Raw genomic sequence first — 27007 nt, forward strand, 5'->3', positions numbered from 1 at the left:
TTTACACAATATATTTACTCCAATCACTCCCCCCTGACCAGTTCACAGACACCTGATTTGATAATTAAAGGTGTCTGGGCACACAGCCATGTTCTTCTGCAAGCATTTGCCATACACAGGGTTGAGGTCTGCTATGGATCAGTGCATTCAGCACAAGCTGGAATTACTCATTGCCTCCGACTTGTTCCCAACCAAGCTAATCCCAGCAACCGGTACACTTGCCAAATTTCCATTCCACACCACTGACAATACCTTCATGTATTGAAAGGTACAAGTCTGCCATGACGTCTGTGCGTGACCCAGCCACACACCAACAACTCACAACCATACAAATCAGTTTTCTTCTTCAATAGACTTTACTGTGCGGTTTCAAAGATTTCTTATGTTTTGTCTATGCCAGTTTAAATTAGCCTAGAATTAAAAAGTCGACTGTGTCTGGAACGCCATAGATAATAGTCAAGCTACAGTGATCGACTCACTGAAAATGTTTGATGACCAACGAGGGGTCCGAAATCTCCTTTGGCATCTGGGTGATCATAAGCGTCCTGGCAACCTGTAGGGAAAAAAAAAACAAATGTTATGTTACGTGGCATTCGTAAAGCGTACCGCTGCCATTCTGCCATTTATGCAACCATGTGCCGCTGATTAACTGCGTGTGTGATCACTGAATGGCAAACTCTGGTAGGGAGTCGAGGCGTGTCATAGGGCTGGGCGTCGGGACGATCGTGGCATGGGGATTAGAAACCCTTCAATTCTCCCCATTACCTTTTAGTCTAGGTTGGTGGCCATTGCATGGGGCCATAGTCCTAGTGCCAGCCCCCGAACACCTTCAGCCCAGGTTTGTTAAGAGGATATGTGTGTGCAACTGTATCTAGGTCTAGGGTGGTGATGGTCCTCGAGAGATCGCCGAGTTAGGAAACTATGCAGGGAAGCCCAGAGTCACCGAGCGTTGGGCGACGGGATGGTCCTGGTGAAAGGTTGGAAATAAGACCACTCTCCCAGCACAGGAAGGGTGAATATATCACATCAGGATAAAGAAACATTTTAAGGGTACTATAATTACAATTGGTTATTTATAACGTGCTTAATACCCAGAGGTTTCGAAGCGCGGACCTGGGGATCGAACCTGTGTTGCTCAGTGTCTTCTTGCTTCCAAGGAGAGCGCATCGCCCTTGAGCTATCCTCCCGGTCCAAAAAACTGGGTATACAGAGTTCCTTGGTCAGCCTTGCAAAGGATTGTGGAAGACGAGATAGTCCCAGTAGCTGGTCAAGTGCAACTGCATGTGTTTAGACTCTCGGGAGGATAGCTTAGGGGCAACACGCTCGCCTTGGAAGAAAGATGACACTGAGCAGCACAGGTTCGAATCCCGGATCCGCTCGCCTTATAAATAACCTACCATATCATATCATTTTGCTAAGGAGGTGCTGGCAGGTGAGATCACCCCAAGAATCGATCACTGGAGATTAAACATGGATTCTGCTGGACTATGGACATATTTTACTGTTTCACTAAGCTCTCTAAAACATCTTTTGGGGCGCCTGTAAGTTCTTCTAGCTCAGGCAGGGAACAGGGTGGACCACACTGTCATCCTGGTCAATTTCTTCTGTCAGATTCCAGGTTCAAATGATTTTCTTTGCCTCCCATATATGATTTAAATCCCAGACGGGCGGTGGTGTTTTTTTAAATAACAAAATGCTTTCCTTTTCCAAAATATCCTTATTGCTGTACTCTCGTAATGAAAGAAACAGAGCTTTACCTCTGTGAGGAACTCTTGTCTGCCAAAGTCTGAGTTGTTTGCCTCACCCCCCCATGGGCGATGACCAACACACCCCTCTTAATTTATTGGCCCCCCCTTTTCTCTCTGCTATTGTAATACTACCCCCTGGACCAGTACTCTGTTTCCTAACTAGCTCTGTTTTATAAAACACAAATAAACACAGACCAGACTTCTGTGACATCGGAAGGACGTCTCCCTTTTCCAAGGACACATCAGCATGTCAAGCTATCCTTTTTCTTACACAGGATCAAGGCTTCCTGTGTCCATCCCTTGGAGAAGAGGACAGCCCTTCCCTTCTGGACAGGAGCATTTCTCTCGATAAGGAGTGTCCTTCTAGCAGACAGAGCAGCGAGGCCTGCAGGCCTTTGACGAAAATCACACCTCTCGCAAATCAACAGACTCACTTAGAATGCTATCAGGTAATAATGTCCCCATTCATAATGTTGGTGGGAAAAGCCATTGGCAACATTATATATGGTGACATTATGTATGGGGACGGGTTGCAGGGATGTCCCCTGCTCCGCTTCTAAACAAACACAAAATTCAAGGGTTGGGGGGTGTCCCCGTATGTTCAGTGTAATAATGTCTCTGCAAAAACACTGCGACTTTTATTGTCAGGAGACATTTTTTCGGGGACATTATTACATGGAACCAATAGAATAAGGTCCTGGAGGCACTAGTCCATGGAGGCATTTTTCACAGCATAGGAGGTGGCTGAATAAATCCACTCATTCAATATTGATAATGTTTCCTCATTTTTTGTAAAACTGAGCTCTGGTGTAGTAACAATCGTCTTTCTTTGGTACTTGAATGTTCATATGCACTCACCCGACAGCTGAGCAAACAAAATGCCAATGTATCTCCAGCCATGAAGCCATCAACTGCCCTTTTGTTCAAGGGCGACAGTAAAAAGACTCGACTTCAGGCCAAGTGGGCGCAGTGTGAGAGTCTAGTGATGTTTGGGGATCCATAAGGGGCGAGGTCCTTGGGTCAATGTTCAATTTTAGAGGACACGTGGCACTCACCCAATGGTCGCTGAATTCTAGCCATTCCGCAATACAGTAAAAGTGGGGTGACTCTTATTAGGGGATCTGTGGTTTAAGGAGCGTTAATTGCTATCTTGGCAGGATAGCTCAGGGGCAATGCGCTCGCCTTGGAAGCAAGAGGACACAGAGCAACACAGGATGGATCCGCGGGTCCGCGCTTAGAAACCTCTGGGTATTAAGTGCGTTATAAATAACCTATCATATCATATCCAACCCTTTAGCCCAATCAGGCATAAATGGCCAAGCTGGAGTCCAGCAACTTGCTGGCATTGTTCATGCAACTTGACCTCCATGTTAAGGGACCGGAGAAGATGTTCTCCACTGGCCTGTACCAGAGACGCTTGAAGAAGACAGCACAGCGAACTCTATGTGAACCTTCTAAGAACTCTGAAGGGAATCACACTGAATTCCTGTTTGGACTCCTCTTGCTTAGAAGTGTCTTGAGTGCCTTGAGGTCCTGGAAGAAAGAGAAAGGTTTGAAGCAAAGCACAAGGCATCTAAGCTCGCTCTTGCCTTCAGCTGTGCACTGTAATTCAAGTGCAGTTAGTTCAGGAGGAGAACAAAGAGCTAAATGCCCGTGACTCTTACACTGTGCTCAGAATGTTGCAGAGCTGAAACGCTGAAGAAAAAATAAAAATCTACAGTTTTTCTCCTGGAATAACCACAGTACTACCACTGGTATTTCAAAGAAAATCCAGCTGGGCATAATTACATTATAATGGAACCCACAGAGGACCACTATAGAAAAGTTCTGTACAACAACTGCAGCAGCAATCGATACGCTAATGGTCGATTACCAAGTATCCAGCATCATTATATGTGGCGATCTGAATGCAAAATGCTCTATCGCAAATGAAACAGTCAATCCGCAGAATCCGATATCATCCGCAGAGGAGGGTCGATTTGATGTCCTCAAGAAACTTTCACAATGCGGCCTCCATTTCCCAAACACCCTCACCAATTCCAACATGGGAGAGAGACTCATCTTTTTGCGAACCTTGACTACATCTTTGTCTCTGCATAAATGCTACCAAATGTGCTTACATTCGAGGTACAAAGAACGAGTGAAAGTGATCACAATCTCTTAGCCATGTCCAGGAACAGTCTTCGAACTCCAAATCCCAGATGGAACCAGAGTGTAGACCTAAACCAGGAGCAAAGTCGACTCTGGCTCATGGCTTCAAATATTGCCGAATTAACTAACATCTACAGTCAACAAAGCTCGACCAAAAAACGAGGCAGAAACATCGCTGGCAGTGAACCATCAACCACTGTTAATGAAATATAGGATCAATCGTGTGCAAAGACCAGAAAAAAGCAAACACACATACAACCAGGTTTTGGTCGACCAAAAAAAAGATCTAAGAAAACTTCAAAAGGCAAACAGTGAAGAACAACTCACCGGAAGCGCAAGAAATCCTTCGGATTGCAACAAGGAATTACCGCTCATGGCTAAGGACCTATCGTATCAACCTTTACCAGCAAGATGCAGAAGAAATGCTCCAGATCGTGGGTTCTAAAAAAACAAAAGACTTCTGGGCACTTATCGCACCTAGCGGTATTGAAACAAACAAAGCCTTAACTAATGCGGTCAGCGAAACTAAATGGGTAAACCACTTCCAAAAGCTCTTTGCTCCGGTAAAAGGTTGTACCCATACAGAAAAACATCAGGTCGCAGCAATCTGGGAAGACCTCTCCAACAAAGATGACATCCTTAGAGTGATAAAGAATTTAAAATCATCAATAGTGCCAGGCCCTGACGGCCTAACCAACCTTGATTTAAAACTCCACCTGGAAGAATGGAAGCTCCTTATTGGTGAAATCTTCACCCGATGTAAAGTCACAAAATCAATGCCCTCTTCATGGACATCGTCCCTATTTTTAAGAAAGACCCAAGAGAAGACCTGTGCAACCACCGTCCGATAGCTTTGTTGGACACGATAGGCAAGGTCTTCGCATCACTCCTCCTCTCGAAATTCCAAAAATGTGCAATGACATCCTGATGCGCAGATCCATTTCTAACGGGTTTCCTAAAAAACGCAAACACCTCTGTAAACATCATGCTCCTCAACATCATCAAGAGCAAAGTCAGAGCTGGAGCTCCAAGAGCGTATGTAGCTTTTGTAGACCTCACCCAGGCCTTCGACCGGGTAGATCGGAGAAAGTTTGGGGAGAAACTCACATCGTGGAAGTGCCCTGAATCCATGCTGGCACCTATAATGGCACTACACACTGATACTAGAATGCGGGTATGCCTGAGTCAACAAGGCCTACTCTCGGCTGAAATTCCATCATTTAGGGGCGTCAAGCAGGGCTGTCCTCTGGCCCCAGCACTGTTTATCACCTGATTACAAGGAAGCCGCGGAGTCGGTACGTGCTTTTCCCCCAAAAATCGGCAAAACAGCTTTATCTCGCCTACTTTATGCAGACGACGTGACACTCCTAGATCAACCGCCGGTGGGGCTTCAAAGACAGTTGGATAACTTGATGTTATACACAAATCAAAACAACCTCGAAATTAATATAAGCAAGACCAAAATCCTGATTCTTGAAAAAGCATCTAGGAGAACGACAAAGCCGAGTTGGAATTACCCATTTCAAATACTTGGGTATAACAATCCACTCCTCAAAATCGGATGTACAGATGGAACAAGTACTGTGGTCAAAAATGTGAAACCTCACAGCTCAAACTAGAGCGATTGACAGACAGTATGGAAGGTTCTCATTGATGCCGGCTGTACATTTTTATAAATCAAAAGTAATTCCATCAGTGGTCTACGGGAAGGACACCACCATGGCCTTACCTTCATCGATATGGCCTAAACTGGAAGGTTTATTCTGGCGTTCCGTTTTGAACGTACCAAAGTCCACTCAAATGGCAGCCATACAGCGGGAGCTTGGTCTTCTCTTGCTGTTAGTAATGGTAGAGCATAGCAGTATGCAACTCTACAGAAAGATCCTGATGGGCGACAGTCCACGGGTCTAACAAGTGATCGCCGAAGAGGTCTCTGAAGGCACCTGTAGGCCCTTAAACTCTTGGATGGAGAAGAGAAAAACCTTACTTATCAGCATAGCCTGTACAGAAAATGAGCTGATCACAAATCCCCAAAGAATAAAAACGAAAATGGAGGAATTAGACTGGATCACCACGTTAGACCAAGTTTCCAGAAATAAACTCCTGATCCATCTCCCACTGGCACCACGAAAAAGAAAAGAACTGATGGCATATGTGAAGAGATTCCCCGACAAAGCTCTCAGAGGAACATTTTTGAGAGCCAAGCTGAATCTCCTTCAGACCAGGCAAATCTTGAAGATCAGGTAGCAATCCATTACGAATGTATGTAGACTCTGCTCTGCTAACAATCAACCGGAAATCATAAAACATCTGATGATGTCCTGTCCAGCCACCCGAGCAGCCCGAAAGATTTACCTTACACCACTCTTTTTGGACTGTGATCTCCGTGAAGAAGAGCCCTGGTGGTCCCGACTCATCTCCGGTGAAAATAATAGATGGACCATTGCGGCGACTACAATTTTCAAATTCGCCATGAGAAAACTGAAACCGACAAACACTGAGACTAACTAAAAAAGAAAACAGCCACAAAATCACCACGGTTTCCTTTTCTTTTCGACTTCTTGTACTCCTTTTGTAAAAGCCTAAATTGGCTAAACACAAATAAAAAAAACAATACATTTCTTTAAAAAGTTAATAATCTACATTTTTACAGATTTCTGACCTTCGAAGACGACCCTGTGAGGCCAAAAACCTCAGAGTCATCGTCCACTCCTCTCATCTTGGACCTTGCCAAGAAGGCCCACTTTCAGCTTCACCTCCTTAGAGGTATTTTCCCTTTCCTCACCTTTCCCAGAAACTCACTGTCTCTAGAGCTCTGGTTGGACTCCCAGCAAGGTCAACTCAGCTTTTCATACCAACACAGGTTGGGTGATATTGTATATATATTTGTTATATATGAAGCGCTTAAGCATAGGTACTATATAATAACACACCATTATCGCTTGGCCTTGGACGTCTGCTTGCATTCAAAGTTATTTGGTAATATGGGCCTATATGCATTGTTATTAACGATACATATGGTGATCCATTCTTGTATGAAATGTATATCATTGTACAGTGATATTGTAACCATATTTTTCGTAGTGTACTTAGAAACAATGCTATGTGATGGCACTTCCTGTTTTGTCAAGGTGTGAAAGCTTGTGTTCCATCGATTCCTGTGATGGCACTTGTGGGAGGGGTTAAATGACATCATTTCCTGTGAGGTCATCAGAAGTCAAGGGTAATGTGATGTCACTTCAGCTACCCCAGGCATTTTGGTGAAATTACGTCCCTGGCTGCCACCACCCATTGCTGCTCCCCACTGTGTCGACACACACGTGATTAAACTACAGCTTACTTCATAATCAGAGTGCAAGACAATAAGTGCTGGGGCTCAAAAATAAGTTCCAGGGCTGAGCCCTGCCAAACACTCCCACAAATGAAGCACTGGGCACGCTTGAGGTCTGGAGGTTGCGGGTAGGAGGGTAAGGAGATCAGGCAGGGCCACACTCACCTTCTCGTCCTCCTTGTACTCGAGCTGCAGGGAGTGATGGGTCATGCACAGCACCGTGAGGATGAAGTAGAGCAGCGAGAAAATGCTGTGCAGCCACAGGAGACGGTCTCTATGAGAGAAAAGGCGGAGCAGGGGAAATGGGTGAAAGGGAAGAAGGCAACGAGAACAGGGAGGGGCAAGGAAAAGACATGGAAAGGAAGACGAGTGAGTGTGACCAAGAAGTGAGAGTGTTAGGAGATAGGAGAGCGAGAGAGAGTAGACAGAGGGGATAGGAGAGTAAGAGCAGGAGAGGACAGAAGAGGAGGGTGAAACATGGAAAAAAAGGGAAGGAAGGCCAAAAAAGACGGGAAAGCAAAGGTTTGTGTTTGGGACAAAGGGGAAGGGGGGATGGGGGGTAGTGCATAATAAGGTATTAAGATGGGAAGAGCCAGTGGGGGCAGTTAAGGAAGATTGTGGGACAGTGGAGGAGGACGAGGAAGCAATGTTGGGAAAGAAAAAAGGGAAGATAAGAAGGCAGCAAAAGAGTAGAACAAAAAACAGACATACATGGGAAAAAGTGAATGGAATGAAGTGGTGGAAGGAGAAAGATGGCAAAGGAGGAAAATGGGCGAAATAAAGAACGAATTAGGAAGATGGAGGACAAGGTGATAACAGGATGAATGAGAGAGGGAGATCAATGTGAGATAGGGAGGGGATGTGAATGAGGGAGGAAGGGAGAAAAAAGAGGGACACTGTCACTCACAGTAGAATCCATTAACTCAAGACTACCCTGAGTGTGCTCAGCTTCACTCATTCACGCCCCTTGGGAGCTGCTCACTAGCAATCCTCACCATCACAATCCTCACCGACCTTGCCAAGACAGGCTGCTCACTAGCAATCCTCACCATCACCATCCCCACCGACCTTGCCCAGACAGGCCTCTCACTAGCAATACTCACCATCACCATCCTCACCGACCTTGCCCAGACAGGCTGCTCACTAGCAATCCTCACCGACCTTGCCCGAACAGGCCGCTCACTAGCAATCCTCACCATCACCATCCTGACCGAACTTGCCCAGACAGGCTGCTCACTAGCAATCCTCACCAGCCTTCCCCAGACAGGCCGCTCACTAGCCATTCTCACCATCACCTTCCTCAATGACCTTGCCCAGACAGGCCGCTCACTAGCAATCCTTACCATTACCATCCTCACCAACCTTGCCCAGACAGGCTTCTCCTCAGCAATCCTCACCATCACCATCCTCACTGATCTTGCCCAGACAGGCTTCTCACTAGCAGTCCTCACCATTCTCAATGTCCACGCCCAGACAGGTCGCTCACTAGCAATCCTCACCATCACCATCCTGACCGAAATTGCCCAGACAGGCCGCTCACTAGCAATCCTCACCATCACCATTCTTACTGAACTTGCCAAGACAGGCCGCGCACTAGCAATCCTCACCATCACCATCCTCAGTGACCTTACCCAGACAGGCTGCTCAGCAATCCTCACCACCACCATCCTCACCGACCTTGCCCAGACCGGCCGCTCATTAGCAATCCTCACAAGCCTTGCCCAGACAGGCTGCTCACTAGCAATCCCCACCATGACTATCCTGACCAGCCTTGCCCAGAAAGGCCACTTACTAGCAATCCTCAATATCACCATCCTGACCGACCAAGCCCAGACAGGCCGCTCAGAAATCCTCACCATCACCATCCTGACCGACCAAGCCCAGACAGGCCGCTTGCTAGCAATCCTCACCATCACCATCCTGACTGACTGACCTTGCATAGACCAGCTGCTCAGCAATCCTCATCACCATCCTCACTGACCTTCCACAGACAGACCCCTCACTAGCAATCCTCACCATCCTCATCAAGCTTCCCCAGACCGGCCGCTCACTAGCAATCCTCACCAACCTTGCCCAGAAAGGCTGCTCACTAGCAATCCTCACCATCAACGTCCTCAGAAAGCTGCTCACTATCAATCCTCACCATCACCCTCCTGACCGACCTTGCCCAGAGAGGCTGCTCAGCAATCCTCAACATAACCATCCTGATCGACCTTGCCCAGACAGGCCGCTCACTAGCAATCCTCACCATCACCATCCTCAGCGACCTTATCCAGACAGGCCGCTCACTAGCAATCCTCAACATAACCATCCTGATCGACCTTGCCTAGACAGGCCACTCACTAGCAATCATCACCATCCTCACCGACCGTGCCCAGACAGGCCGCTCAGAAATCCTCACCATCACCATCCTGACCGTCCTTGTCCAGACAGGCCGCTCAATAGCAATCCTTATCAACCTCCCCCAGACCGGCCGCTCACTAGCAATCCTCACCAACCTTGCCCAGACAGGGCACTCACTAGCAATCCTCACCATCCTCACCGACCGTGCCCAGACAGGCCGCTCACTAGCAATCCTCACCGTCACCATCCTGACCGAATTTTCCCAGACAGGCTGCTCAGAAATCCTCACCATCACCATCCTGACCGTCCTTGTCCAGACAGGCCGCTCAATAGCAATCCTTATCAACCTCCCCCAGACCGGCCGCTCACTAGCAATCCTCACCAACCTTGCCCAGACAGGGCACTCACTAGCAATCCTCACCATCCTCACCGACCTTGCCCACACAGGTCGCTCAGTAGCAATCCTAACCATCACCATCCTCACCGACCTTGCCCGGACAGGCCACACACTTGTAATCCTCACCATCACCATCCTCACCGACCTTGCCCAGACAGGCCGCGCACTAGCAATGCTCACCATCACGACTCACTGACCTTGCCCAGACAGGCCACTCACCAGCAATCCTCACCATCACCATCCTTACTGAACTTGCCCAGACAGGCTGCTCACTAGCGATCCTCACCATCACCATCCTGACCGAGCTTGCCCAGACAGGCTCCTCACTAGCAATCCTCACCATCCTCACCAGTCTTGCCCAGACAGGCCGCTCACTAGCAATGCTCACCATCACCATCCTCACTGAGCTTGCCCAGACTGGCTGCTCACTAGCAATCCTCACCAACACCATCCTGACCGAACTCGCCCAGACAGGCTGCTCAGCAATCCTCACCATCACCATCCTCACCGAGCTTGCCCAGACTGGCTGCTCACTAGCAATCCTCACCATCCTCACCGACGTTGCCCAGACAGGCAGCCCACTAGCAATCCTCACAATCACCATCCTCACCGACCTTGCCCAGACAGGCCGCTCACTAGCAATCCTCACCAACACCATCCTGACCGAACTTGCCCAGACAGGGTGCTCAGCAATCCTCACCATCACCATCCTCACCGAGCCTGCCCAGACTGGCTGCTCACTAGCAATCCTCACCATCCTCACCGACGTTGCCCAGACAGGCAGCCCACTAGCAATCCTCACGATCACCATCCTCACCGACCTTGCCCAGGCAGGCCGCTCACTAGCAATCCTCACCATAACCATCCTGACTGAACTTGCCCAGACAGGCTGCTCAGCAATCCTCACCATCACCATCCTCACCGAGCTTGCCCAGACTGGCTGCTCACTAGCAATCCTCACCATCCTCACCGACGTTGCCCAGACAGGCAGCCCACTAGCAATCCTCACGATCACCATCCTCACCGACCTTGCCCAGACAGGCCGCTCACTAGCAATCCTCACCAACACCATCCTGACCGAACTTGCCCAGACAGGCTGCTCAGCAATCCTCACCATCACCATCCTCACCGAGCCTGCCCAGACTGGCTGCTCACTAGCAATCCTCACCATCCTCACCGACATTGCCCAGACAGGCAGCCCACTAGCAATCCTCACGATCACCATCCTCACTGACCTTGCCCAGACCAGCCGCTCACTAGCAATCCTCACCATCCTCACCAGCCTTGCCCAGACAGGCCACTTACTAGCAATCCTCACCATCACCATCCTCACCAACATTGCCCAGACAGGCCGCTCACTAGCAATCCTCACCATCCTCACCAACATTGCCCAGACAGGCCACTCACTTGCAATCCCCACCACTAACATCCTCACCGACCTTGCCCAGACAGGCCGCTCACTAGTAATCCTCACCATCCTCACCAAACTTGCCCAGACAGCCTGCTTAGAAATCCTCACCATCCTGACCAACTTTGCCCAGACAGGCCACTCACTATAGCAGTCCTCACCATCCTCATCGACCTTGCCCAGACAGGCTGCTCAGCAATCCTCACTGACCTTGCACAGACAGGCCACTCACTAGTAATCCTCACCATCACCATCCTCACCAACCTTGCCCAGAAAGGCCGCTCACTAGCAATCCTCACCATCCTCAATGACTTTGCCAAGACAGGCAGCTCACTAACAATCCTCACCATCACCATCCCCACCAAACTTGCCCGACAGGCTGCTAAGAAATCCTCAACATAACCATCCTGATCGACCTTGCCCAGACAGGCCACTCACTAGCAATCCTCATCATCATGACTCAGCAACCTTGCCTAGACAGGCCACTCACTAGCAATCATCACCATCCTCACCGACCGTGCCCAGACAGGCCGCTCACTAGCAATCCTCACCGTCACCATCCTGACCGAATTTTCCCAGGCAGGCTGCTCAGAAATCCTCACCATCACCATCCTGACCGTCCTTGCCCAGACAGGCCGCTCAATAGCAATCCTTATCAACCTCCCCCAGACTGGCCGCTCACTAGCAATCTTCACCAACACCATCCTGACCGAACTTGCCCAGACAGGCTGCTCAGCAATCCTCACCATCACCATCCTCACCGAGCCTGCCCAGACTGGCTGCTCACTAGCAATCCTCACCATCCTCACCGACGTTGCCCAGACAGGCAGCCCACTAGCAATCCTCACGATCACCATCCTCACCGACCTTGCCCAGACAGGCCGCTCACTAGCAATCCTCACCAACACCATCCTGACCGAACTTGCCCAGACAGGCTGCTCAGCAATCCTCACCATCACCATCCTCACCGAGCCTGCCCAGACTGGCTGCTCACTAGCAATCCTCACCATCCTCACCGACGTTGCCCAGACAGGCAGCCCACTAGCAATCCTCACGATCACCATCCTCACCGACCTTGCCCAGACAGGCCGCTCACTAGCAATCCTCACCAACAACATCCTGACCGAACTTGCCCAGACAGGCTGCTCAGCAATCCTCACCATCACCATCCTCACCGAGCCTGCCCAGACTGGCTGCTCACTAGCAATCCTCACCATCCTCACCGACGTTGCCCAGACAGGCAGCCCACTACGATCACCATCCTCACTGACCTTGCCCAGACCAGCCGCTCACTAGCAATCCTCACCATCCTCACCAGCCTTGCCCAGACAGGCTACTTACTAGCAATCCTCACCATCACCATCCTCACCAACCTTGCCCAGAGAGGCCGCTCACTAGCAATCCTCACCATCCTCACCAACATTGCCCAGACAGGCCACTCACTTGCAATCCCCACCACTAACATCCTCACCGACCTTGCCCAGACAGGCCGCTCACTAGCAATCCTCACCATCGCCATCCTTACTGAACTTGCCTAGACAGGCCGCTCACTAGCAATCCTCACCATCGCCATCCTTACTGAACTTGCCTAGACAGGCCGCTCACTAGCAATCCTTACCATTACCATCCTCACCAACCTTGCCCAGACAGGCTTCTCACTAGCAGTCCTCACCATTCTCAATGTCCACGCCCAGACAGGTCGCTCACTAGCAATCCTCACCATCACCATCCTGACCGAAATTGCCCAGACAGGCCACTCACTAGCAATCCTCACCAGCACCATTCTTACTGAACTTGCCCAGACAGGCCACTCACTAGCAATCCTCACCATTACCACCCTCACCGACCTTGTCCAGACAGGCCGCTCACTAGCAATCCTCACCATCACCATTCTTACTGAACTTGCCCAGACAGGCCGCTCACTAGCAATCCTCACCATCACCATCCTCAGCGACCTTGCCAAGACAGGCCGCGCACTAGCAATCCTCACCATCACCATCCTCAGTGACCTTACCCAGACAGGCTGCTCAGCAATCCTCACCACCACCATCCTCACCGACCTTGCCCAGACCGGCCGCTCATTAGCAATCCTCACCAGCCTTGCCCAGACAGGCTGCTCACTAGCAATCCCCACCATGACTATCCTGACCAGCCTTGCCCAGAAAGGCCACTTACTAGCAATCCTCAATATCACCATCCTGACCGACCAAGCCCAGACAGGCCGCTCAGAAATCCTCACCATCACCATCCTGACCGACCAAGCCCAGACAGGCCGCTCGCTAGCAATCCTCACCATCACCATCCTGACTGACTGACCTTGCATAGACCAGCTGCTCAGCAATCCTCATCACCATCCTCACTGACCTTCCACAGACAGACCCCTCACTAGCAATCCTCACCATCACCATCCTCATCAAGCTTCCCCAGACCGGCCGCTCACTAGCAATCCTCACCAACCTTGCCCAGAAAGGCTGCTCACTAGCAATCCTCACCATCAACGTCCTCAGAAAGCTGCTCACTATCAATCCTCACCATCACCCTCCTGACCGACCTTGCCCAGAGAGGCCGCTCACTAGCAATCCTCACCATCCTCACTGACCTTGCCCAGACAGGCCGCTCAATAGCAATCCTCACCATCACCATCCTCACCAAACCTGCCCAGACAGGCTGCTCAGCAATCCTCAACATAACCATCCACACCAAACCTGCCCAGACAAGCTGCTCAGCAATCCTCAACATAACCATCCTGATCGACCTTGCCCAGACAGGCCGCTCACTAGCAATCCTCACCATCACCATCCTCAGCGACCTTACCCAGACAGGCCGCTCACTAGCAATCCTCATCATCATGACTCAGCAACCTTGCCTAGACAGGCCACTCACTAGCAATCATCACCATCCTCACCGACCGTGCCCAGACAGGCCGCTCACTAGCAATCCTCACCGTTACCATCCTGACCGAATTTTCCCAGGCAGGCTGCTCAGAAATCCTCACCATCACCATCCTGACCGTCCTTGTACAGAAAGGCCGCTCAATAGCAATCCTTATCAACCTCCCCCAGACCGGCCGCTCACTAGCAATCCTCACCAACCTTGCCCAGACAGGGCACTCACTAGCAATCCTCACCATCCTCACCGACCTTGCCCACACAGGTCGCTCAGTAGCAATCCTCACCATCACCATCCTCACCGACCTTGCCCGGACAGGCCACACACTTGTAATCCTCACCATCACCATCCTCACCGACCTTGCCCAGACAGGCCGCGCACTAGCAATGCTCACCATCACGACTCACTGACCTTGCCCAGACAGGCCACTCACCAGCAATCCTCACCATCACCATCCTTACTGAACTTGCCCAGACAGGCTGCTCACTAGCGATCCTCACCATCACCATCCTGACCGAGCTTGCCCAGACAGGCTCCTCACTAGCAATCCTCACCATCCTCACCAGTCTTGCCCAGACAGGCCGCTCACTAGCAATGCTCACCATCACCATCCTCACCGAGCTTGCCCAGACTGGCTGCTCACTAGCAATCCTCACCAACACCATCCTGACCGAACTCGCCCAGACAGGCTGCTCAGCAATCCTCACCATCACCATCCTCACCGAGCTTGCCCAGACTGGCTGCTCACTAGCAATCCTCACCATCCTCACCGACGTTGCCCAGACAGGCAGCCCACTAGCAATCCTCACAATCACCATCCTCACCGACCTTGCCCAGACAGGCCGCTCACTAGCAATCCTCACCAACACCATCCTGACCGAACTTGCCCAGACAGGGTGCTCAGCAATCCTCACCATCACCATCCTCACCGAGCCTGCCCAGACTGGCTGCTCACTAGCAATCCTCACCATCCTCACCGACGTTGCCCAGACAGGCAGCCCACTAGCAATCCTCACGATCACCATCCTCACCGACCTTGCCCAGGCAGGCCGCTCACTAGCAATCCTCACCATCACCATCCTGACTGAACTTGCCCAGACAGGCTGCTCAGCAATCCTCACCATCACCATCCTCACCGAGCTTGCCCAGACTGGCTGCTCACTAGCAATCCTCACCATCCTCACCGACGTTGCCCAGACAGGCAGCCCACTAGCAATCCTCACGATCACCATCCTCACCGACCTTGCCCAGACAGGCCGCTCACTAGCAATCCTCACCAACACCATCCTGACCGAACTTGCCCAGACAGGCTGCTCAGCAATCCTCACCATCACCATCCTCACCGAGCCTGCCCAGACTGGCTGCTCACTAGCAATCCTCACCATCCTCACCGACGTTGCCCAGACAGGCAGCCCACTAGCAATCCTCACGATCACCATCCTCACCGACGTTGCCCAGACAGGCAGCCCACTACGATCACCATCCTCACTGACCTTGCCCAGACCAGCCGCTCACTAGCAATCCTCACCATCCTCACCAGCCTTGCCCAGACAGGCTACTTACTAGCAATCCTCACCATCACCATCCTCACCAACCTTGCCCAGAGAGGCTGCTCACTAGCAATCCTCACCATCCTCACCAACATTGCCCAGACAGGCCACTCACTTGCAATCCCCACCACTAACATCCTCACCGACCTTGCCCAGACAGGCCGCTCACTAGCAATCCTCACCATCGCCATCCTTACTGAACTTGCCTAGACAGGCCGCTCACTAGCAATCCTCACCATCGCCATCCTTACTGAACTTGCCTAGACAGGCCGCTCACTAGCAATCCTTACCATTACCATCCTCACCAACCTTGCCCAGACAGGCTTCTCACTAGCAGTCCTCACCGTTCTCAATGTCCACGCCCAGACAGGTCGCTCACTAGCAATCCTCACCATCACCATCCTGACCAAAATTGCCCAGACAGGCCACTCACTAGCAATCCTCACCAGCACCATTCTTACTGAACTTGCCCAGACAGGCCACTCACTAGCAATCCTCACCATTACCACCCTCACCGACCTTGTCCAGACAGGCCGCTCACTAGCAATCCTCACCATCACCATTCTTACTGAACTTGCCCAGACAGGCCGCTCACTAGCAATCCTCACCATCACCATCCTCAGCGACCTTGCCAAGACAGGCCGCGCACTAGCAATCCTCACCATCACCATCCTCAGTGACCTTACCCAGACAGGCTGCTCAGCAATCCTCACCACCACCATCCTCACCGACCTTGCCCAGACCGGCCGCTCATTAGCAATCCTCACCAGCCTTGCCCAGACAGGCTGCTCACTAGCAATCCCCACCATGACTATCCTGACCAGCCTTGCCCAGAAAGGCCACTTACTAGCAATCCTCAATATCACCATCCTGACCGACCAAGCCCAGACAGGCCGCTCAGAAATCCTCACCATCACCATCCTGACCGACCAAGCCCAGACAGGCCGCTCGCTAGCAATCCTCACCATCACCATCCTGACTGACTGACCTTGCATAGACCAGCTGCTCAGCAATCCTCATCACCATCCTCACTGACCTTCCACAGACAGACCCCTCACTAGCAATCCTCACCATCACCATCCTCATCAAGCTTCCCCAGACCGGCCGCTCACTAGCAATCCTCACCAACCTTGCCCAGAAAGGCTGCTCACTAGCAATCCTCACCATCAACGTCCTCAGAAAGCTGCTCACTATCAATCCTCACCATCACCCTCCTGACCGACCTTGCACAGAAAGGCCGCTCACTAGCAATCCTCACCATCACCATCCACACCAAACCTGCCCAGACAAGCTGCTCAGCAATCCTCAACATAACCATCCTGATCGACCTTGCCCAGACAGGCCGCTCACTAGCAATCCTCACCATCACCATCCTCAGCGACCTTACCCAGACAGGCCGCTCACTAGCAATCCTCATCATCATGACTCAGCAACCTTGCCTAGACAGGCCACTCACTAGCAATCATCACCATCCTCACCGACCGTGCCCAGACAGGCCGCTCACTAGCAATCCTCACCGTCACCATCCTGACCGAATTTTCCCAGGCAGGCTGCTCAGAAATCCTCACCATCACCATCCTGACCGTCCTTGTACAGAAAGGCCGCTCAATAGCAATCCTTATCAACCTCCCCCAGACCGGCCGCTCACTAGCAATCCTCACCAACCTTGCCCAGACAGGGCACTCACTAGCAATCCTCACCATCCTCACCGACCTTGCCCACACAGGTCGCTCAGTAGCAATCCTCACCATCACCATCCTCACCGACCTTGCCCGGACAGGCCACACACTTGTAATCCTCACCATCACCATCCTCACCGACCTTGCCCAGACAGGCCGCGCACTAGCAATGCTCACCATCACGACTCACTGACCTTGCCCAGACAGGCCACTCACCAGCAATCCTCACCATCACCATCCTTACTGAACTTGCCCAGACAGGCTGCTCACTAGCGATCCTCACCATCACCATCCTGACCGAGCTTGCCCAGACAGGCTCCTCACTAGCAATCCTCACCATCCTCACCAGTCTTGCCCAGACAGGCCGCTCACTAGCAATGCTCACCATCACCATCCTCACCGAGCTTGCCCAGACTGGCTGCTCACTAGCAATCCTCACCAACACCATCCTGACCGAACTCGCCCAGACAGGCTGCTCAGAAATCCTCACCATCACCATCCTCACCGAGCTTGCCCAGACTGGCTGCTCATTAGCAATCCTCACCATCCTCACCGAGCTTGCCCAGACTGGCTGCTCACTAGCAATCCTCACCATCCTCACCGACGTTGCCCAGACAGGCAGCCCACTAGCAATCCTCACAATCACCATCCTCACCGACCTTGCCCAGGCAGGCCGCTCGATAGCAATCCTCACCATCACCATCCTGACTGAACTTGCCCAGACAGGCTGCTCAGCAATCCTCACCATCACCATCCTCACCGAGCTTGCCCAGACTGGCTGCTCACTAGCAATCCTCACCAACCTCACTGACGTTGCCCAGACAGGCAGCCCACTAGCAATCCTCACGATCACCATCCTCACCGACCTTTTCCAGACAGGCCGCTCACTAGCAATCCTCACCAACACCATCCTGACCGAACTTGCCCAGACAGGCTGCTCAGCAATCCTCACCATCACCATCCTCACCGAGCCTGCCCAGACTGGCTGCTCACTAGCAATCCTCACCATGCTCACCGACGTTGCCCAGACAGGCAGCCCACTAGCAATCCTCACGATCACCATCCTCACTGACCTTGCCCAGACCAGCCGCTCACTAGCAATCCTCACCATCCTCACCGATGTTGCCCAGACAGTCTGCCCACTAGCAATCCTCACCACCCTCACCAGCCTTGCCCAGACAGGCCACTTACTAGCAATCCTCACCATCACCATCCTCACCAACATTGCCCAGACAGGCCGCTCACTAGCAATCCTCACCATCCTCACCAACATTGCACAGACAGGCCGCTCACTAGCAATCCTCACCATCCTCAATGACTTTGCCAAGACAGGCAGCTCACTAACAATCCTCACCATCACCATCCCCACCAAACTTGCCCGACAGGCTGCTAAGAAATCCTCAACATAACCATCCTGATCGACCTTGCCCAGACAGGCCGCTCACTAGCAATCCTCATCATCATGACTCAGCAACCTTGCCTAGACAGGCCACTCACTAGCAATCATCACCATCCTCACCGACCGTGCCCAGACCGGCCGCTCACTAGCAATCCTCACCGTCACCATCCTGACCGAATTTTCCCAGGCAGGCTGCTCAGAAATCCTCACCATCACCATCCTGACCGTCCTTGCCCAGACAGGCCGCTCAATAGCAATCTTCACCAACCTTGCCCAGACAGGGCACTCACTAGCAATCCTCACCATCCTAACTGACCTTGCCCACACAGGTCGCTCAGTAGCAATCCTCATCACCACCATCCTCACCGACCTTGCCCGGACAGGCCACACACTTGTAATCCTCACCATCACCATCCTCACCGACCTTGCCCAGACAGGCCGCGCACTAGCAATGCTCACCATCACGACTCACTGACCTTGCCCAGACAGGCCACTCACCAGCAATCCTCACCATCACCATCCTTACTGAACTTGCCCAGACAGGCTCCTCACTAGCAATCCTCACCATCCTCACCAGTCTTGCCCAGACAGGCCGCTCACTAGCAATGCCTACCATCACCATCCTCACTGACCTTGCAGACTGGATGCTCAGCAATCCTCACCATCACCATCCTCACCGAGCTTGCCCAGACTGGCTGCTCACTAGCAATCCTCACCAACACCATCCTGACCGAACTCGCCCAGACAGGCTGCTCAGCAATCCTCACCATCCTCACCGATTTGCCCAGACTGGCTGCTCACTAGCAATCCTCACCATCCTCACCGACGTTGCCCAGACAGGCAGCCCACTAGCAATCCTCACAATCACCATCCTCACCGACCTTGCCCAGACAGGCCGCTCACTAGCAATCCTCACCAACACCATCCTGACCGAACTTGCCCAGACAGGCTGCTCAGCAATCCTCACCATCACCATCCTCACCGAGCCTGCCCAGACTGGCTGCTCACTAGCAATCCTCACCATCCTCACCGACGTTGCCCAGACAGGCAGCCCACTAGCAATCCTCACGATCACCATCCTCACCGACCTTGCCCAGACAGGCCGCTCACTAGCAATCCTCACCATCACCATCCTGACTGAACTTGCCCAGACAGGCTGCTCAGCAATCCTCACCATCACCATCCTCACCGAGCTTGCCCAGACTGGCTGCTCACTAGCAATCCTCACCATCCTCACCGACGTTGCCCAGACAGGCAGCCCACTAGCAATCCTCACGATCACCATCCTCACCGACCTTGCCCAGACAGGCCGCTCACTAGCAATCCTCACCAACACCATCCTGACCGAACTTGCCCAGACAAGCTGCTCAGCAATCCTCACCATCACCATCCTCACCGAGCCTGCCCAGACTGGCTGCTCACTAGCAATCCTCACCATCCTCACCGACGTTGCCCAGACAGGCAGCCCACTAGCAATCCTCACGATCACCATCCTCACTGACCTTGCCCAGACCAGCCGCTCACTAGCAATCCTCACCATCCTCACTGATGTTGCCCAGACAGTCTGCCCACTAGCAATCCTCACCATCCTCACCAGCCTTGCCCAGACAGGCCACTTACTAGCAATCCTCACCATCACCATCCTCACCAACATTGCCCAGACAGGCCGCTCACTAGCAATCCTCACCATCCTCACCAACATTGCCCAGACAGGCCACTCACTTGCAATCCCCACCACTAACATCCTCACCGACCTTGCCCAGACAGGCCGCTCACTAGCAATCCTCACCATCCTCACCAAACTTGCCCAGACAGCCTGCTTAGAAATCCTCACCATCCTGACCAACTTTGCCCAGACATGCCACTCACTATAGCAGTCCTCACCATCCTCATCGACCTTGCCCAGACAGGCTGCTCAGCAATCCTCACTGACCTTGCACAGACAGGCCACTCACTAGTAATCCTCACCATCACCATCCTCACCAACCTTGCCCAGAAAGGCCGCTCACTAGCAATCCTCACCATCCTCAATGACTTTGCCCAGACAGGCAGCTCACTAACAATCCTCACCATCACCATCCCCACCAAACTTGCCCGACAGGCTGCTAAGAAATCCTCAACATAACCATCCTGATCGACCTTGCCCAGACAGGCCGCTCACTAGCAATCCTCATCATCATGACTCAGCAACCTTGCCTAGACAGGCCACTCACTAGCAATCATCACCATCCTCACCGACCGTGCCCAGACAGGCCGCTCACTAGCAATCCTCACCGTCACCATCCTGACCGAATTTTCCCAGGCAGGCTGCTCAGAAATCCTCACCATCACCATCCTGACCGTCCTTGCCCAGACAGGCCGCTCAATAGCAATCCTTATCAACCTCCCCCAGACCGGCCGCTCACTAGCAATCTTCACCAACCTTGCCCAGACAGGGCACTCACTAGCAATCCTCACCATCCTAACTGACCTTGCCCACACAGGTCGCTCAGTAGCAATCCTCATCACCACCATCCTCACCGACCTTGCCCGGACAGGCCACACACTTGTAATCCTCACCATCACCATCCTCACCGACCTTGCCCAGACAGGCCGCGCACTAGCAATGCTCACCATCACGACTCACTGACCTTTCCCCAGACAGGACACTCACCAGCAATCCTCACCATCACCATCCTTACTGAACTTGCCCAGACAGGCTCCTCACTAGCAATCCTCACCATCCTCACCAGTCTTGCCCAGACAGGCCGCTCACTAGCAATGCCTACCATCACCATCCTCACTGACCTTGCACAGACTGGATGCTCAGCAATCCTCACCATCACCATCCTCACCGAGCTTGCCCAGACTGGCTGCTAACTAGCAATCCTCACCAACACCATCCTGACCGAACTCGCCCAGACAGGCTGCTCAGCAATCCTCACCATCACCATCCTCACCGAGCTTGCCCAGACTGGCTGCTCACTAGCAATCCTCACCATCCTCACCGACGTTGCCCAGACAGGCAGCCCACTAGCAATCCTCACAATCACCATCCTCACCGACCTTGCCCAGACAGGCCGCTCACTAGCAATCCTCACCAACACCATCCTGACCGAACTTGCCCAGACAGGCTGCTCAGCAATCCTCACCATCACCATCCTCACCGAGCCTGCCCAGACTGGCTGCTCACTAGCAATCCTCACCATCCTCACCGACGTTGCCCAGACAGGCAGCCCACTAGCAATCCTCACGATCACCATCCTCACCGACCTTGCCCAGACAGGCCGCTCACTAGCAATCCTCACCATCACCATCCTGACTGAACTTGCCCAGACAGGCTGCTCAGCAATCCTCACCATCACCATCCTCACCGAGCTTGCCCAGACTGGCTGCTCACTAGCAATCCTCACCATCCTCACCGACGTTGCCCAGACAGGCAGCCCACTAGCAATCCTCACGATCCCCATCCTCACCGACCTTGCCCAGACAGGCCGCTCACTAGCAATCCTCACCAACACCATCCTGACCGAACTTGCCCAGACAGGCTGCTCAGCAATCCTCACCATCACCATCCTCACCGAGCCTGCCCAGACTGGCTGCTCACTAGCAATCCTCACCATCCTCACCGACGTTGTGCAGACAGGCAGCCCACTAGCAATCCTCACGATCACCATCCTCACTGACCTTGCCCAGACCAGCCGCTCACTAGCAATCCTCACCATCCTCACCGATGTTGCCCAGACAGTCTGCCCACTAGCAATCCTCACCATCCTCACCAGCCTTGCCCAGACAGGCCACTTACTAGCAATCCTCACAATCACCATCCTCACCGACCTTGCCCAGACAGGCCGCTCACTAGCAATCCTCACCAACACCATCCTGACTGAACTTGCCCAGACAGGCTGCTCAGCAATCCTCACCATCACCATCCTCACCGAGCCTGCCCAGACTGGCTGCTCACTAGCAATCCTCACCATCCTCACCGACGTTGCCCAGACAGGCAGCCCACTAGCAATCCTCACGATCACCATCCTCACCGACCTTGCCCAGACAGGCCGCTCACTAGCAATCCTCACCAACACCATCCTGACTGAACTTGCCCAGACAGGCTGCTCAGCAATCCTCACCATCACCATCCTCACCGAGCTTGCCCAGACTGGCTGCTCACTAGCAATCCTCACCATCCTCACCGACGTTGCCCAGACAGGCAGCCCACTAGCAATCCTCACGATCCCCATCCTCACCGACCTTGCCCAGACAGGCCGCTCACTAGCAATCCTCACCAACACCATCCTGACCGAACTTGCCCAGACAGGCTGCTCAGCAATCCTCACCATCACCATCCTCACCGAGCCTGCCCAGACTGGCTGCTCACTAGCAATCCTCACCATCCTCACCGACGTTGCCCAGACAGGCCGCTCACTAGCAATCCTCATCATCATGACTCAGCAACCTTGCCTAGACAGGCCACTCACTAGCAATCATCACCATCCTCACCGACCGTGCCCAGACAGGCCGCTCACTAGCAATCCTCACCGTCACCATCCTGACCGAATTTTCCCAGGCAGGCTGCTCAGAAATCCTCACCATTACCATCCTGACCGTCCTTGCCCAGACAGGCCGCTCAATAGCAATCCTTATCAACCTCCCCCAGACCGGCCGCTCACTAGCAATCTTCACCAACCTTGCCCAGACAGGGCACTCACTAGCAATCCTCACCATCCTAACTGACCTTGCCCACACAGGTCGCTCAGTAGCAATCCTCATCACCACGATCCTCACCGACCTTGCCCGGACAGGCCACACACTTGTAATCCTCACCATCACCATCCTCACCGACCTTGCCCAGACAGGCCGCGCACTAGCAATGCTCACCATCACGACTCACTGACCTTGCCCAGACAGGCCACTCACCAGCAATCCTCACCATCACCATCCTTACTGAACCTGCCCAGACAGGCTCCTCACTAGCAATCCTCACCATCCTCACCAGTCTTGCCCAGACAGGCCGCTCACTAGCAATGCCTACCATCACCATCCTCACTGACCTTGCACAGACTGGATGCTCAGCAATCCTCACCATCACCATCCTCACCGAGCTTGCCCAGACTGGCTGCTCACTAGCAATCCTCACCAACACCATCCTGACCGAACTCGCCCAGACAGGCTGCTCAGCAATCCTCACCATCACCATCCTCACCGATTTGCCCACACTGGCTGCTCACTAGCAATCCTCACCATCCTCACCGACGTTGCCCAGAAAGGCAGCCCACTAGCAATCCTCACAATCACCATCCTCACCGACCTTGCCCAGACAGGCCGCTCACTAGCAATCCTCACCAACACCATCCTGACCGAACTTGCCCAGACAGGCTGCTCAGCAATCCTCACCATCACCATCCTCACCGAGCCTGCCCAGACTGGCTGCTCACTAGCAATCCTCACCATCCTCAATGACTTTGCTCAGACAGGCAGCTCACTAACAATCCTCTTCATCACCATCCCCACCAAACTTGCCCGACAGGCTGCTCAGCAATCCTCACTGACCTTGCACAGACAGGCCACTCACTAGTAATCCTCACCATCACCATCCTCACCAACCTTGCCCAGAAAGGCCGCTCACTAGCAATCCTCACCATCCTCAATGACTTTGCTCAGACAGGCAGCTCACTAACAATCCTCTTCATCACCATCCCCACCAAACTTACCCGACAGGCTGCTAAGAAATCCTCAACATAACCATCCTGATCGACCTTGCCCAGACAGGCCGCTCACTAGCAATCCTCACCATCACCATCCTCGGCGACCTTGCCCAGACAGGGCACTCACTAGCAATCCTCACCACCACCATCCTCACCGACCTTGCCCGGACTGGCAACTCACTAGCAATCCTCACAGTTACCATCCTGACCAACCTTCCCCAGACCGGCCGCTCACTAGCAATCCTCACCATTCTCACCAACCTTGCCCAGACATGCTACTCACTAGCAATCCTCACCATCCTCACCAGCCTTGCCCAGACAGGCCACTCACTAGCCATCTTCACCATCACCATCTTCACTGACCTTGCCCAGACAGGCCGCTCACTAGCAATCCTCACCATCACCATCCTTACTGAACTTGCCCAGACAGGCCGCCCACTAGCAATTCTCACCATCCTCACCGACCTTGCCCAGACAGGCAGCTCACTAGCAATCCTCACCATCACCATCCTCACCGACCTTGCCCAGACAAGCCACTCACTAGCAATCCTCACCATCACCATCCTCACTGACCTTGCCCAGACAGGCAGCTCACTAGCAATCCTCATCATCACCATCCTCACCGACCTTGCCCAGACTGGCCGCTCTATAGCAATCCTCACCATCCTCACCGACCTTGCCCAGACAGGCCGCCCACTAGCAATCCTCACGATCACCATACTCACTGACCTTGCCCAGACAGACAGCTCACTAGCAATCCTCACCATCACCATCCTCACCGACCTTGCCCAGACAGGCCACTCACTAGCAATCCTCACCATCACCATCCTCACCGACCTTGCCCAGACAGGCCACTCACTAGCAATCCTCACCATCACCATCCTCACTGACCTTGCCCAGACAGGCAGCTCACTAGCAATCCTCACCATCACCATCCTCACCGACCTTGCCTAGACAGGCCACTCACTAGCAATCCTCACCATCACCATCCTCACCGACCTTGCCCAGACAGGCCACTCACTAGCAATCCTCACCATCACCATCCTCAGCGACCTTGCCCGGACTGGCAGCTCACTAGCAATCCTCACAGTCACCATCCTGACTGACCTTTCCCAGACAGGCTGCTCAGCAATCCTCACCATTCTAACCAACCTTGCCCAGACAGGGCACTCACTAGCAATCCTCACCATCACCATCCTGACCAACCTTCCCCAGACCGGCCGCTCACTAGCAATCCTCACCATTCTCACCAACCTCGCCCAGACAGGCTGCTCACTAGCAATCCTCACCATCCTCACCAGCCTTGCCCAGACAGGTCACTCACTAGCCATCTTCACCATCACCATCCTCACTGACCTTGTCCAGACAGGCCGCTCACTAGCAATCCTCACCATCACCATCCTTACTGAACTTGCCCAGACAGGCCGCCCACTAGCAATACTCACCATCCTCACCGACCTTGCCCAGACAGGCTGCTCACTAGCAATCCTCACCATCACCATCCTCACCGACCTTGCCCAGACTGGCCGCTCACTAGCAATCCTCACCATCCTCTCCGACCTTGCCCAGACATGCCGCCCACTAGCAATCCTGACGATCACAATCCTCACTGACCTTGCCCAGACAGGCCGCTCACTAGCAATCCTCACCATCACCATACTGATCGAACTTGCCCAGACAGGCTACTCAGCAATCCTCACCATCACCATCCTCACTGACCTTGCCCAGACTGGCCGCTCATTTGCAATCCTCACCGACCTTGCCCAGACAGGCCACCCACTAGCAATCCTCACGATCACCATCCTGACCGAACTTGCCCAGACAGGCTACTCAGCAATCCTCACCATCACCATCCTCACTGACCTTGCCCAGACTGGCCGCTCATTTGCAATCCTCACCGACCTTGCCCAGACAGGCCGCCCACTAGCAATCCTCACGATCACCATCCTGACCGAACTTGCCCAGACAGGCTACTCAGCAATCCTCACCATCACCATCCTCACTGACCTTGCCCAGACTGGCCGCTCATTTGCAATCCTCACCGACCTTGCCCAGACAGGCCGCCCACTAGCAATCCTCACGATCATCATCCTCACTGACCACGCCCAGACAGGCCGCAGCCTAGCAATCTTCACCATCACCATCCTCACTGACAGGCCGCGCGCTAGCAATCCTCACCATCACCATCCTGACAGAACTTGCCCAGACAGTCTGCTCACTAGCAATCCTCACAATCACCATCCTCAGCAACCTTCACCAGACCAGCCGCTCACTAGCAATCCTCACCATCACCATCCTGACCGACCTGGGCGGCCGCTCACTAGCAATCCTCACCATCCTCACTAACTCTGCCCAGACAGGGAACTCACTAGCAATCCTCACCATCCTCACCAACCTTGACCAGACACGCCACTCACTTGCAATCCTC

General features: G+C 53.0%; 1 protein-coding gene across 2 annotated transcripts in view; it reads right to left on the minus strand.

Annotated features, from left to right (window-relative positions):
* TMEM63C (transmembrane protein 63C) overlaps nt 1-27007 on the minus strand; it is a 398663-nt gene that overhangs the window by 168265 nt on the left and 203391 nt on the right. For both annotated transcript variants that reach the window (XM_069638011.1, XM_069638012.1), the window contains 2 exons: nt 7396-7504; nt 480-553 (listed from right to left, as the gene is read on the minus strand). In XM_069638011.1, coding sequence (XP_069494112.1) covers nt 480-553; nt 7396-7504 — 183 coding nt within the window. The remainder of the gene's footprint in view (nt 1-479; nt 554-7395; nt 7505-27007) is intronic.

Source organism: Ambystoma mexicanum, chromosome 14 (assembly GCF_040938575.1).
Source record: "Ambystoma mexicanum isolate Mex_15411 chromosome 14, UKY_AmexF1_1, whole genome shotgun sequence".
Classification (NCBI taxonomy): Eukaryota; Metazoa; Chordata; class Amphibia; order Caudata; family Ambystomatidae; genus Ambystoma; species Ambystoma mexicanum.